The sequence below is a fragment of the Cajanus cajan genome, chromosome 5, assembly GCF_000230855.2.
Source record: "Cajanus cajan strain Asha chromosome 5, NIPB_CcT2T_4, whole genome shotgun sequence".
In the NCBI taxonomy this organism is placed as follows: domain Eukaryota; kingdom Viridiplantae; phylum Streptophyta; class Magnoliopsida; order Fabales; family Fabaceae; genus Cajanus; species Cajanus cajan.
The window spans coordinates 63,420,248-63,436,394 of NC_138521.1; the positions used below are offsets into that span (position 1 = coordinate 63,420,248).

General features: G+C 36.2%; 1 protein-coding gene and 1 pseudogene across 1 annotated transcript; one reads left to right on the forward strand and one right to left on the reverse strand.

Annotated features, from left to right (window-relative positions):
* Positions 1-3,817: 3,817 nt before the first annotated feature.
* Positions 3,818-4,201, forward strand: LOC145958143 (secreted RxLR effector protein 161 pseudogene; annotated as a pseudogene).
* A 5,180-nt stretch (positions 4,202-9,381) lies between these two features.
* On the reverse strand, positions 9,382-15,632 carry LOC109807317 (uncharacterized). Its single transcript, XM_083074624.1, has 6 exons — positions 15,423-15,632; positions 14,294-14,346; positions 13,876-14,200; positions 11,054-11,248; positions 10,002-10,054; positions 9,382-9,905 (listed from the first exon to the last, which is right to left on the reverse strand). Exons 1-6 carry the CDS (start codon positions 15,540-15,542, stop codon positions 9,560-9,562), a joined length of 1,092 nt encoding a protein of 363 aa, XP_082930750.1. The 5' UTR covers positions 15,543-15,632; the 3' UTR covers positions 9,382-9,559.
* Between the last annotated feature and the right edge of the window lie 515 nt (positions 15,633-16,147).

Consider the following 16,147-nt stretch of genomic DNA (forward strand, 5'->3'; position numbering starts at 1 on the left):
TGACACAAGGCTTGGCATGTCATGTGCGTCAGTTGAAATCATCAGTCAAAGTTTTGTTTAAGGCATTTTGAATAAAGTAGTAATTTCTATAACTAGTTTTCTTTATTTTTAGTTTGTTATCATGAAGTGTGAATTGTTACCATGTAGGTTAGTACGTGTCATTTTCATTTCATGTACGTGGGTCAGTACGTGTCATTTTTGTTTCATGTAGGTTTATATAAACCACTTTTATTGCATTGAATAAGATACAAATTTTCCTTCAATATTTTTTTATGTTATATTTCTGCGATTAACAATTGGTATCAGAGCTCCGTAAGGGACCTGGTACAGTGTGAGGAAAGAAACACTGAGCAAGAGTGAGAGTGAGGAAAAGAAAATATTCCAAAAGTTCACCATGTCTGCGTCTGAAAAATTTGTTCAGCCAGCCATTCCGAAGTTCGATGGCCACTATGACTTTTGGTCAATGACAATGGAGAACTTCCTACGAAGTAAAGAAATGTGGCACCTTATAGAAAAAGGTATACCAACCCCTGCACTTGGAGCAACACCAACTGAGGCACAACGAAAGAGTATAGAAGAGGCCAAGCTCAAAGACTTGAAAGTCAAGAATTTCTTATTTCAAGCCATTGACAGAGAAATTCTTGAAACTATTATTGACAAAGGAACTTCAAAGGCAATATGGAGCTCCATGCAGAGAAAGTATCAAGGGTCCACAAAGGTGAAACGAGCACAACTTCAGGCACTGAGAAGAGAGTTTGAATTGCTTGCTATGAAAGAAGGGGAGACGGTGGACAACTACATGGGCAGAATTCTCCATGTGGTCAACAAAATGAAATCAAATGGTGAGGCAATGGAGGAAAGTACGGTTGTTACCAAAATACTCAGATCTTTGACATCCAAGTTCAACTATGTTGTATGTTCAATAGAGGAGTCAAATGATTTGGGTATCTTGAGCATTGATGAACTACATGGCAGCCTTTTGGTGCATGAGCAACGCATGCAAGGTTTCCAAACATAAGAACATGTCTTGAAGATAACCAATGACGATAGACCTACTAGGGGTAGAGGAGGCAGAGGTTCATTCAGAGGGGGACGCAGCAAAGGAGGAAGAGGCAGACAGCCACTTAATAAAACAATCATTGAGTGCTTTAAGTGTCACAAGCTGGGTCACTTTCAATATGAGTGCCCAGATTGGGAGAAGAAGGCCAATTATGCGGAGCTTGAAGAAGAGGACGAAGAGCTCTTACTAGTGGCATACGAAGAGTTGCATCAAACCATACATGAGGAAGTATGGTTCCTAGACTCTAGCTGCAGCAATCACATGATAGGAAACAAGGAATGGTTTTCAGAAATGGAAAAGGGATTATGTAGAACTATGAAACTTGGAAATAATACCACGATGACAGTTGTAGGTAAAGGGAGCATTCGTGTGCAAATCAATGGCATTACTCAGGTAATATCCGATGTTTACTTTGTCCCTGAGCTTAAGAACAATTTACTAAGCTTAGGCCAACTCCAAGAAAAGGGGTTATCCATCTTAATCCAAAATGGCAACTGCAAAGTGTTTCATCCAGAGAAAGGTTTAATCATGCACACCAATAAGAGGGGAAACAAAATGTTTTATGTTACAGCCTCTGCAGCACCCAAAGATCTCATGTGTATGCAAGCTCACACCACCTCAGACCAGGAAACCCATCTGTGGCATTGTCGTTTTGGCCACCTTAACTACAAAGGGCTAAACACACTGGCTTGTAAGGAGATGGTCATTGGACTTCCACCACTGAAGTTCCTAAAAATAATTTGCGCTACTTGTCTCATTGGCAAGCAGCAACGAGAGTCAATACCAAGTAAAAGCTTGTGGAGGGCCTCAAAGAAACTTCAGCTAATCCATGCTGATATTTGTGGTCCCATCACACCATCCTCAAACAGCAACAAGAGGTACATATTAAGCTTCATTGATGATTTTTCTCGTAAAACCTAGATCTATTTTTTGCAAGAGAAATCAGAAGCATTTACTATGTTCAAAAGATTCAAAGCTTGTGTTGAAAAGGAAGCTGGTGCATGCATCACTTGTCTAAGGACCGATCAAGGAGGTGAATTTACATCAACAGAGTTTGAAGATTTTTGCAAGGATCAAGGAATCTCTAGACAATTAACAACTGCTTATACGCCTCAACAAAATGGAGTCGCCGAACGGAGAAACAAAACACTTATGAATGCAGTACGAGCAACACTGAATGATAGACAAGTTCCCAAAGCTTTTTGGCCTTAAGCAATTAGATGGTGTGTACACGTGCAAAACCGAAGCCCAACTTCAGCAATCGAACAGAAAACCCCAGAGGAAGCGTGGAGTGGAGACAAACCAAGAGTGGATCATTTTCGAGTCTTTGGATGTATAGCTCATGCTCACATACCAGATCAAAAGAGAAGCAAGCTCGACGACAAAAGCAAACGATGTGTCTTCCTAGGAGTGAGTGGTGAATCTAAAGCTTACAGATTATTTGATCCCATAACAAAGAAAGTCATTGTGAGCCAAGATGTAATCTTTGAAGAAGACAAGAGTTGGGATTGGCAAGGAACTGAAGAAGGATGCAAAACTGATGCACTGGACTAGGAAGAACAAATAACTGAAACTGGAAGTGAAGACCAAGGATCTGCACAACATGAAAAAGTAAACAATGATGGCGTCACTCTTGGTGCTTCCTCAAGTCGCCCAAGAGAGCTCAAACCAAATAGGATCAGAGCGCTAGCAGATGACGATGAACACGACTGCCCAGTTGAAGGGAGGGCAATAAGGCATAGAAGAAAACCAGCTTGGATGGCAAATTATACACACTTCTCTGCTGAAGAAGCAAGCCTAATGGCATTGATGATGGCTGAAAACGGGAGTGACCCTTACTACTACGAGGAAGCATCCCAAAACATGAAATGGAGAGAAGCAATGAATATGGAGATCCAAGCAATTGAAAGAAACAAAACGTGGGAACTAACTGATGCTCCAAAAGGAGTCACACCTATTGGAGTTAAATGGGTTTTTAAAACCAAGCTCAATGAACGTGGGCATGTTGAGAAGCACAAGGCACGGTTGGTGGAAAAAGGGTATTCACAGCAGTATGGCGTGGATTACACCGAAGTATTTGCCCCAGTAGCAAGACTTGACACTGTGCGAGTACTGTTAGCTTTAGCAGCTCAACATAGATGGGAGGTGTTCCAACTTGACGTGAAGAGTGCCTTTCTTCATGGTGAGCTCAAGGAAGAAGTGTACGTACAATAGCCTGAAGGTTTTGTCAAGAAAGGCAAAGAAGATAAAGTCTACATATTAAAAAAAGGCATTATATGGCCTTAAACAAGCTCTTAGAGCTTGGTACAGAAAAATTGAGACATACTTTGCCAAAGAGAATTTTGAAAAGTGTCCTAGTGAACACACTTTGTTTACCAAGAAAAATGAAGGCAACATTCTAATAGTTAGCCTTTATGTGGATGATCTGATTTTCATTGGAAATAATAGAAGGATGTGTGAACAATTTAAAGGTTCAATGATGCTAGAATTTGATATGTCTGACTTGGGAAGGATGAGACATTTCCTCGGAATAGAAGTAATTCAAAGTGATGCTGGGATTTTCATTTGTCAGCGAAGATATGCTCAAGAAATACTGGCACGGTTCAACATGACAGATTGTAATCCAGTAAGGAATCCAATTGTTCCAGGTACCAACTTGTCAAAGGATGAGGATGGCTCTAGAGTAGACGCTATGAAATTCAGACAAGTAGTACTCACCCTGACTTAATGTTTGGGGTCAGTCTGATCAGCAGGTTCATGGCCGATCTAAAAGAATCACACTGGGCAGCAATAAAAAGGCTTCTACGATATGTGAAAGGAACTACAGAGCACAGAATTTTCTACAAAACTGAAGGAAGAAGAACAAGCCTTATAGCTTATACTGACAACAACTATGCAGGAGACTTGGATGATCGTAGAAGCACTTCTGGCTTAGTACTTGTGATGGGATCTGGAGCCGTGTCATGGGCCTCGAAGAAGCAACCCATTGTAAGTTTGTCTACCACTGAGGCAGAATACATTGTTGTAGCGTCCAATGCTTGTCAATGTATTTGGATTAGAGGAATTCTAGATCAACTTGGAGTTGAAGAGAAGGAAGCAACTGGCACAGTGATATTATGTGACAATAATTCTACCATTTAATTGTCCAAGAATCCAGTCTTTCATGGCAGAAGCAAACATATTGCTGTAAGATTTCATTTTCTTAGAGATTTAGTAAAAGACGAGGTTGTGAGACTAAGGTATTGTAGTTCCGAGAACCAAGTTGCGGATATAATGACAAAACCATTAAAGCTTGAGAGATTTGAAAAGCTTTGAAGCATGCTTGGAGTAATGAAGGTCATTGAAGTAAGCTAGCTGTTGCAAATGTATCTAGCTTAAGGGAGGGAGTGTCAGTTGAAATCATTAGTCAAAGTTTTGTTTAAGGCATTTTGAATAAAGTCCTAGTTTCTAGAACCAGTTTTCTTTATTTTCGGTTTGTTATCATGAAGCGTGGATTGTTACCACGTGGGTTAGTACGTGTCATTTCCGTTTCATGTACGTGGGTCAGTACGTGTCATTTCTGTTTCATGTAGGCTTATATAAGCCACTTTCATTCCATTGAATAAGATACAGATTTTCCTTCAATATTTCTTTACGTTACATTTCTGCGACTAATAGTGCCAACTCACCTAGTTACTTTAGCATTTAACTGATTGGCCACATCGTTTCGGTCACATTGACAGCCAAGACATCCAAATGTACATGCATTCTAGTGTCTTTTCAAATAATTTTATTAAGATCATCTCAGTTATGTCAGCAATCGAGACAATCGAACACACACTCTTGTCCCACGTAAGAGCTCGACTGTCTCAGTCACCAACATGATCGAGATGTTCAAGCATACCGAACATCTCAATCACTAAAAGATGACTTTCACCAAACAATTTGCATCGTCTCGACCTTGTCGAGGATCGAGAAGGTCGAGACAATGACATTAGCAACTTGTTACAATAAATCATGATTAAGGAAGATAATACAAGGTTAAGGGATAATTCGTCATTAGTCACCGTATTATCTAATTTGGTAATCATGGAATGAGGCTCACCACGCCTAGGTCCATTATGATTAGTATAAATAGTCACACAAAACGAGATATGGTTACTGTTCATTTATTACTATCATCGATATTCGTACTTATCCTAACTTGAGCATCGGAGTGCCTTTTGTAGGAACCTCCCCATTGTGTCTCAATTTAGAACTCTCGTTCGGCCCTTAAGATACAAGAAGATTATTGGTGTACCCCCAAACAATTACATTTTGACGCCCACCGTGGGGCCGAACCGAAAGCTCTAAGAAGATAAATTGAGCGACATGTCAGACAATGGTGACTACAAGAAAGACTATAATTGAAGACCCCCAATTTGAGGACCATGTCAAAGTGGTCGACGAGACGGATCTCTCAGATGTCGTACGCCAGTTAAGGGAGGAAATAACGGCCATGAGACAACAGAGAGAGAAAGATGCGAGGGAAAAGGTAACTTTAAGAGAAAAAAATGTTGCGTTAAGAAACCAAGACCCGTGTTGGAGACCTCCCGAGCCGACCCAAACGCAAACACAAGGGTCGTTTCACTCACTCAAACACCACACTTCTCTCCCTCATGTCTCAATTGTCGCCCTAGAAAATTTCCATCAACAGCACAAACCGTTGGCTGACCCGTCCATGACGCTTCGGTTGGAACACACTGCTAGCCTTTTACTTCGACCATCATGCAAGCTCCACTCCTTGACCATTGGAAATCCCTCCCCTTAGACAAATATGATAGCACGACAGACCCCGACGAGCATGTCAATGTCTGTTGGGCCGCCAAAGTCTCCTACATTGCCTTCTCGGACTCAGCCAACTATCTTCAAAGCCTTTTGACCTCGGTGTTTGGATCCATGATGATACTTTAAGCTAGCACCAACGACTGAGCTTGCATCTCACAAAAATAACTTCATTTATGCACAAAGTTCAGCTGACCTAGGAACGCTTGCCCCTCATTGAAGTCAAGTCATGGCTAAAGTGGTCTTGAGCACTAACGTTGGTTGATAGGAAGCTCGACCCTAATAATGTCTGAGGAACGACAAGTGTGGGCAACCTTTATTGCTTCATTTTATGGGCAACTCTGTCGACCCTAGCTTCATCAAATTTCCTCTTCTCAGGTCGGTGTTGACGAGAGTCCTTGGAGCTTTTTCCTTTCCCCTTATCCTTCTTGTCGATCTGGAAGAGCTCAATGTCAATTGGAGAAGGGATATGGTTCCCACCCGGTCGACCCTCAGTTAGCACCCCCCAGCAATGGCCTCCTGAACTCGGGGTGCCTATCAGGTTGCGGATGTCTAGATCATCACTCCCACAGGTCACTATGATACCTATACCAAACAAGTCAAAATCAATGATAACACAAATAACTTAGAGTAAATAAGGGAAAGGCAGTTTACTAATTAAGTCATGAGTTATCTTGGATGACTTGGGAAGCCTAACCAACGGTGTCACGGTAGGCATCGAGGCAAACGCAAGAGGTAGTAGAGGTTAGTCTTCTCCTTGGGGGAAAGGCTCAGCTTGATTGGAAGTCTCGATCTCGATCAGTGACACCTTTCTCAACTCTTCGTCTCAACTCTCGAATTCGCCCTAGATACATTAAGTGCGCAAAATGGTCCCCCACACCCCTATTTATAGTACTTGAGGGGTGGGAATGCCAAACGATACATCCCTTTTATCCGTTGCATCTGTTTGATCCAACGATACATCCCTTTTAACCGTTACCAAAAAGCCCATTAAAACTCATAGCCTCTGCGTCGCGTCACTCCTTAAGGCTAGGGGGTTTATGTACTAGAAGGAATGAGATGACCACGTGTCGCAACACAGGGCATGCCACACCATGTGCCAACTCACCTAGTTACTTTGACACTTAACTATTCGGCCAGACTGTCCTGATCACGCACAGCCAAGACATTCGAACGTACGTGCGTTGTAGTGTCTTCTCAAATAACTTTCTTAAGATCATGTTGGCCATGTCGGCAACCAAGACAATCGAACACATAGTCTTGTCCCATGCAAGAGCCCGGCTGCCTTAGTCGCCGACATGGCTGAGACATTCAAGCATATCGAACATCTCGATCACTAAAAGATGACTTTCACCAAACGATCTGTGTTCTCTTGTCCTTGCCGAGGACCGAGAAGGTCGAGACAATCACATTAGCGACTTGTTACAATAAACCATGATTAATGAAGATAATACGAGATTAAGGGATAATTCATCATTAATCACCATATTACGTAATTTGGTAATCATGAAATGAGGTCCACCATGCCTGGACCCATTACGATTAGTATAAATAGTCATACAAAACGAGGTATGGTTACTGTTTATTTATTATTATCATCGATATTCGTGCTTATCCTAACTTTAGCATCGGAGTGTCTTTTACAAGTATCTTTGCCCTTGTATCTCGATTTGGAACTCTTGTTCAACTCTCAAGATACAAGAAGATTACCCCCAGACAGATACAAATGGTAAATGAAACTTGCACACACAGAGAAAAATACAAGTTCGTTATGGTCACATAAAGGAATGGATCTTCACATCGGATTCTCATATCTTCTTCTCTCTTTTATTTTTAATTAAAGACTATCACCAAGCAATGATACATTGAGAACATTAATATTTCTTTTAGTTTACAATAATACTATTAGTTTATATTATTTAAGAAACTTAGGTAATATTATTTAATTTTTTATTAATTTCATTTATAATTACTTTTTGAATTATTTTTATTGGAATCCGATAAATGTAACCTAAAACTAATAGAGAGAACCTTTAAAATAATATCATAGGGTAAAATTAATTAGAATTTTGAATTTTTTATATTTCAAGTTAACATATTTAATTTGTTTATTATTTTTATTGTGTTAATACAATTGGAAGTTCTGTGTGTGGGTTTTAAATTTAAATTATATCATTGTAATTTTTATAGATAAAAGAAAGGTAAAATGATTATCTAAGTTATGGTCATCTCATTTTTTATATTTAATAAGAAAAATATTTATTATAAATTAGTCACTAATTAGTAATTAATTAAATATGTTTAACTAATTTTACCTTAAAATGTAAAAAATGACTCATTCCATCTCATTTAGCTTTAATTTGCATTAGGGATGACAACTAAATTCATACTTGTGGGTAATCCCTGTACTCATGGGTAATCCCTGAACCTGTCCCAACTTTGACGGAAAATACTTGGTTTGACTGGATATGGATATGGGTACGAGTAAAATCGAAATATTAAATTGGAAAAGGGGACGGGTATATACTTACTTGTCCTCGCCCCCATCCCCAATTTAATTGTTTTAAAAAAATTTAATATCTAATTATGTGTGATTGTTTATTATGATGTGAATTATTTGTGATTCACTTCAAAAATTCATATCCAACCCATTCTATTGTCATACCTAATTCGCTTGAATTAAGTTTAAAAAGTAAAAAAGTTATGGGTTAAAAGATTCACTTCAAAAACAAAATATAAGGTCAAAAAGATCATTGTCATTAAACTAAAGTCAATTCATGAATTGTCTTAAATTTTAAAATTTCGACTTATTTCTTTAATTAATCAACTTGGCTCATAGGGTGAGTCGATTGTTTTTTACTTTCTAGATTGCTCAGCCCAGTCTGTGAACTACCCAACACATTTTTACTATGATCATACATAGGAAGAGTTTAAACCTAGTCATCCAACCTTCCTTATACGAAAATGCAGCTTACTTGCTACCCTTCCTTTGTTTCTCAATTCGTCCTTGAAATAAGGATAACGGTTTCTTTGATTACCTTGGAATTTGAACCAACAATGACAATAACAAGATATAATTATGAGCTTATGACAAGCAATTACCATAATAGTAAGTAGGGGATGATACATAATAATAGTAACAATGCAATGTTAGTGTTACCACTAGAGGACATGCCGGTAATAGTGAGCGGTTTTTTACAAAGTGCTATGGCATGGCGAGCGATTAACATGATGTCCATGGCACTAGCAAATAGCAATCTAAAGAAAAGAAAAGGATAAAACATGATCCGTTTGAATCATAAACATTTTGACTATTCGTCTAATTGTCGAGAACCAAACAAAAAAGACAGGCTCTTCAACAGTCAACCCCTTCCGCCGGTGGTGACCTCCCATTACAGCAATCTTCCATTTTATAAAAGTTTCTTATATTTTCTTTTCCGTTTTATGTTCACTTTTCCAACAACCTCTCCTTGTTCTATTTATCCTCTGTTACTCGGCTTTGTTAAAGCTGCCATAGATTAATAGCATTGTAACAATCAGTATATTAATTATAATGTTTATAAATTATGATAATAGACAACAAAAACATGGGGTGACAGGTCCAAGCTGGTATCTGTCCTAAGAACTAAATTTGACTAGAAACTAGAAAGCATTACAAAGGCAGAAAGATGACAATTTGCCTAACTAGCCTAATTCTCATTTCCTTTTCTTAGAAGGTGGTTGGAGAGATTCCTCATCCTCTTCATCCTCTTCCTCTTCATCATCTTCTTCTCCATCATCGTCATCATTATCACCGTCGTCATCATCATCATCGTCATCCTCGTTCTCATCACCACTTCCACCTCCACCATTGGCCTCAGGATCATCATCAGAATCAGCTCCTCCCTCACCTTCATCACCAGAGAAATCCTCGTCATCTCCCTGGTCATCGTCATCATCTCCATCATTCACGTCTTCATCATCCTCATCATCCTCTGTTTCACTAGCATCCTTGTTTTCTTCAGAAGCATGTTTCCCCTTGCACAGTTCGTTTAAAAGAAACCTAACCAAGAATTGAAACAAATCAGGAAAATTTGATATTTCAAATTCTAAATCAAAACGACCAGAACAGTATTAAGGTATATATTTTCATCGTTACCTTCCATCCATTGGTGACACTAAATTATTGACATCTGTAAGAAGAGATCCGGTCTGGCAAAAACACAAAAAAATAATAATAAATCTTTACTTCCATGCAAATGTAATTGTTTGTATAATGAAGCAAATGTTTTAATTTCACCTAGTTAAAAATAAACTAGTAACAAAGCTAATGACATATACAGAGCAGAGGTGCAAGTATACTATGATCTCAACATCGCAGTTTGATAATCTGAGCACAGTTTCAAGCAGAATTGCAATTATGTAGAAATAGTTTGTAACTGGAAACAATTCGAATAATTTTTTTTTTTTTTTCAAAAGAGCTCTCTACTTTGAGAAAGAAGAAAAGGCTGGAAGGGCAATTGGGTACAAATAGAATGAATTACAAAGAATAACCGAATATAGCTATAGAAATAAAGAAGCAAAAGTTTCACTGTTAGACAAGCTGAAACTGCAAAACCATCAATCAAGCATGTGGTGCAGACTACAGACACAATCAACGCAATACCCTGTTCAAGAAAACTAGAAATCCCCTAAAATTAGCCACAAATGTATAGTAGGAATCCCTGTTGACATGCTGAATAAACTATTGGTGTTAAAGGTACCGCTAGTGACATAAAACCCAGCATATTAGATACAGCTAGTATTTAGATACACCATGAATCACACAAAACATGTTGAGTAGCAAGCTACGCAGGCAGTAAATAATTTCACCTAAAAAAACTAACAAAAAAAAGTAGTAGTGTGTGGTAAGCTGAAGCAATTAGGTGAATGTGAAAACAAAAAGATCTAGCTCCATTCAGCACTCACTATTCAACAGTCGAATCAAAATGTGTTCTTGTTCTACAGGTAGCCATTCTCCAGTACTAACTTATGCAATGATACACAACGAAAGCCTCATTCATGAATTCCACATAGAAAACACACAACGGTACAATGAACTAAAACCAACGGAGGAAACAATAAGCGAAACGAGTGAAAAGTAAAGCGCATAGAAAAATATGCAATCCGAATGATTTAGGTAAATGTGAATACTGAAAGGGGGAATTTTACCACGAGGAGAAAGCAAGCAAGAGATTTGGCAGTAGCGAGGAGAGTATGAAGCAGCGCCACCTCAACAACAGAGAGCAACGGCGTCGCTTTCTCCAGAAAGCAGAGACTCGGAAGCTCCATTCTCATTGTCTCTGCTACAGCGAAGAGAGAGAGAAAGGAGACAACAAGTATGCGCTGGAAACTGGAGTCGGTCCGTTAGGGTTTTGGGAAACATTTCATAATTTTAGTATTTTTTATTTCATCTTAAGTTTAATTCTAATTGTAATCAAAATCAATCTTATAAAATAAATATCATCTAAGATTAAATTCACTTCAGTATATCTCTCTAGAATCTAAATGTATTTCGTTCTTTAAATTTAAAATAATACAAAATAAAATAATGCATGAATATTTTTAACTATTTTTTCTATTGGATAAGAGTATTCTTAGCAGCTTTTAACATCTTATTCCATTTAATTTATATTTTATTTTTAAACTAAATTTCACTATATTTTGAAATATATCAATAATTAACAAATAATTTTGTATCTCAATATAAATTATATTATAAGTTAAAATTTTAATTTATATGATAAAATATTTAATCATTACAAATTTTAATTATAATATAATTTATATATTTAAAATATCTATTTATTAAATAATTAGTTATGTAAATAATATAGATTATTTTTCATAAATTAAAATTATTTTATTTTATAAAAATATTTAATTAATAAAATTTTTAATTATAAGATAAATTATATATTAAAAATATTTATTTATTAAAAAATTAATTATATAAAATAAAAATATTTCGTATGAATAGTACATATTAAAATATTAATTTGAAAACAGTCCACTTTTAATTCTTAATTTGTGCCTATTATTTACGATAAAAAAATTGTGCTTATTTAATACTTGATAAAAATTAAAAGTGATAAAAAAAACTAAAAAATAAATATTTAAATTTGAATGATAAAAATAAATTTGATCAATATTAAAATAATTAAAAAGATATTTGAACTAATTAATATTTTTTGAAATTCAACCGGTCAGATCAAAATTCAATGATTAAACAGTAATTAAATCTTAGGTAAATCGATATTAAGAAAATAATAATAATAAAATACAAATAATATTAAAGAAACATGGTATTATAATTTTGCTCCACTAAAAATAGGATAATTGTTAAGATATTAATCAGTGTTATCAATCTCTTCTATAAAGTCACCACACACACATGATCAATAACAATCTTCTATTTTTACACACTTCACTTTGCATGTAGAACTAAATAAGTTTCCCTTCTAAATTCTATGATCCATCAAGGATGATTTTGACCCCACCCACATCTTCTTTTCATATTCATATATCCCTAAAACTGATACGGATATATGTTCAGTCATTAAAATTGATTTGGATATAATAATTATCCATTAAATTTGGTTTGGACATAATCGATTAAAATGGATTTACAGAAATCTGATAGGTGTAAATATAAATTGGTTTTGATAAATCAGATATTTTGTTTTGTAGATATTTTGACCCTTTCCTTTAGTATTAGACTCTGGATACTTGAAGCGATCATTTTTGTCAAAATATCAACAGTTACTCTATTACATTTTAGATTAGTATGAGGAATTCTTTCAAGTAAAATATATACATATGTTCTCACCTGAGATTGGTCTAGGAAAGACCTCTATGATGAGATTGGCGAGTCTCCTCTCCTTCACAAGTTGATCACTCTAAGATGGGATGATACCTACAAAAAAGACTCTGATGCTTAAGTTAGTCTTTGATAGTGTAGATATCTTATATATATGAGTTAATCACCTATACACTGCTAGTATAAAGTTTTTTTACACTGACAACCAATTAAATATTTTAATCGTGTCATGTCACTATAAACATATTTACTTTTAACAGTGACATAACACAATTAAAAAATCTAATTGGTTGCCCGTATAAAAAAACTTTACACTGGCAGTGTATAGGTGATTAATTATATATATATATATATAACATGCCTACCTTGATGATTTTAGGGTTATCTTTATTTACCGGCACATTAATAATTCTAGGGTTTCATGGTAATTGTGGCGTAGTGATAAAATCATATCTTTATCTTTCTAATAGTAGTTGGTGAATGACGTGGCCTTTACAGACCGATGTAATATTTCAATGTCCTCGTTTCTTGACCGAGCTTAGTAACTCAGCAATAACAAGTTCACTACTTGGCCAAGTTGGTAAACTCTTGATCGAGCTAGACAACTTGGTCAGGAACGAGTTCAATACTCAGTTAGGCCGATACAACATATATATATATATATATATATTAAAACCTCATCGTTAAATTCTTTTAAAACTTTCTTTTATATAATAAAATCAAACAATACCAAATTTTCTATGAATGGCTAGTATATCACCCGATGAAAATGTCACCGAAGACTAACCGTTCCAATCAACATAAAGCAAATTGGTAAATTCCAATTCTATGTTGTACCCTTTGGCCAATTGAGTAGAGTTAAAGAGTTAAATTGTCCTACCCAACCTAACCACCACATGCAGAATTTAACCAATTTTAACATCCTTAATTTTATGTTCTCTTTTCCAACAACCTTCCTTGTTCTATGTATCCTGTGTTACTCATTTTATTGTAGCTGTCATAATCACCGTATGGCCATCCACCATTAATAATACTGTAACAATGAGAATATATTAATTATAACGTTTATAAATTATGATAATAGACAACAAAAACACGGGGTGACTGGTCCAAGCCGGTAAATCTTTGTCCTAAGGACTAAATTTGACAATTTGCCTTACAAGTAGGATTTTCATTTCCTCTTCTTAGAAGGTGGTTGGGAAGAATCCTCCTCTTCCTCTTCCTCTTCATCTTCATCATCATCTTCATCTCCATTGTCTTCATCGTTATCTTCATCATCTTCGTCGTCATCATCATCATTATCATCACTTCCAGCTACACCAGCAACATCATCATCAGAATCAGCTTCTCCCACACCTTCATCGCCAGAGAAATCCTCATCATCTACATCATCATCATTCACCTCGTCATCTTCGTCATCATCATCATCTTCAGTGTCACTGGCATCCTTGTTTTCTTCAGAAGTATGTTTCCCCTTACCCAGTTGGTGTAAATGAAACCTAACCAAGAATTAAATCAAATCAGTATAATTGGATATTCCAAATCAAAACAACCACAACACCATTAAGTAATGTACATCTATACATTGTTACCTTTCATCAATTGGTGACACTAAATTATCGGCATCTGTGAGAAGAGAACCGGTCTGGGGAAAACACAAACAAGAAATAAAGAATCTTTAACTTCCATGCAAATGTAATTGTTTGTATAATGCAGCAAATGTTTGAATTTCACAGAGTAAAAAATAAGCCAGTAACAAAGCTAATGACATACACAAAGCCGAGGAGCAAGTATACACACGGCTTCAAGCAGAAATAGAGTTTTTGACAGGTAACAACAATTCGAATATTTATTTACGGAGAGAGCTCTCTACTTTGAGAAAGAAGAGAGGGACGGAAGGAATATTCTTAGACTTGGGTAAAATGAATTACAAAGAATCATAAAAATAAAATAAAAAATCAAAAGTTTCACTTTTTGACAAGCTGAAACTGCAAAACCATCAAGCATGTGGTGCAGACACAATCAACGCAAAATAAACTGTTCAAGAAAATTAAAATTCCCCTAAACTTATCCACAAATATCTAGTCGGAATCCCTCTTGACACCTCGCTGAATAAATTATTAGTGTTAAAGGCATCATTAGGGATATAAAACCCAGCATATTATGCACATGATGAATCACACAAAAAATGTTGAGTAGCAGCACATAACTCTATCCTAAACATCCCTAAAAGCCAACAAAAAAGCAGCAGCAGCAGCAGCATGTGTGGTGTGTGTGAAGCTGAAGAAATTAGGCGACCCATGAAAACAGAAAGATCTAACTCTATTCAGCACGCGCTATGCAATACTGGAATCAAAATGTGTTCCAGTCATTCACCAGTACCAACTTGTGCAATAATACACAACAAAAGCCTCATTCATCTAGCAAAAATAAGGAAGAAGATTCGGTATATAAAGAGCTTGTTCCACTCTTCCGATATAGTGACTCACAGTTGTGAATTCGACAAGCAAAAAGGCACAGTAAGAAACACACACAGGCGGTATTCGTGCAAGAGGCAACTTCACCGCTACAGTTATTATAAGGAACAGTTTAGTAAACGACTTAAACTAAAACTTAGGAAGAAAACGATAAACAGAACGAGCGTAAAAACTAAAAGACACAAAAAAAAAAAAAAAAATACATGTGAATGTGCGGTAATGAAACAGAAAGGGGATTCTTTACCGTGAGGAGAAGGCAAGCAAGAGATTTGGCAGTGGCGAGGAGAGTGTGAAGCAGCACAGCCTCCACAACAGAGGCAAACAGCATTGCGTTTTTCTCGAAGCAGAGACTTGAAACCTCCATTTTCTCTGCCACACCGCAAGAGAGAGGAGACAACAACTGTGTGTGCGGGAAACTGGACTTGATCCCGTTAGGGTTTTCGGATTCAAATTGATGTCGCCAAGGCGCATTATTACTTTCCACCTCATCATCCTTCAGGAAACGTGATTCATTAAGTAAGTGTTTAGTTTTAATTTTTAAACGTAATTTTTCTTTTTCTCTTTACGTCTATAAGTAAATTTACGTAAAAAAATTAATTTATTATTTCTTATAAACGTGAATTTTCACGTCTAAAAATTGAAACAAACACACGTTAAGCGTGTGTTAAACGTGAATTTTCACGTCTAAAAATTGAAACAAACACACATTAAGCGTGTGTTAAACGTGATTTTTCACATTTAACTATAAGTAAAAAATAGTAATTTTTCTTTAAATTCACAATTCGACATAAGAAAAAAAAAACTTGCGTTTAAAAATCAAAATCAAACACACACCGAAACGTGTCCATATGAAAAATTGTAAATACTATTTTCCTATCACAAATTTAGTTTAATTCTTTTTTTTATACTTACATTATAATAATTTAATTTTTATTTAATAAAATTAAAGACCAAAGGTAATTCTGCTTA

What these genes read in the sequence shown, in the direction of transcription:
- LOC109807317 (XM_083074624.1), bottom strand. Translation starts at nt 15,542, where the DNA reads ATGGAGGTTTCAAGTCTCTGCTTCGAGAAAAACGCAATGCTGTTTGCC. An exon ending in TTGCTTGCCTTCTCCTCACG is followed by an intron (nt 14,347 to 15,422) that starts GTAAAGAATCCC and finishes TGTTTTCCCCAG; the next exon opens with ACCGGTTCTCTTCTCACAGA. An exon ending in GTGTCACCAATGGATGGAAG is followed by an intron (nt 9,906 to 10,001) that starts GTAACGATGAAA and finishes ATTCTTGGTTAG; the next exon opens with GTTTCTTTTAAACGAACTGT.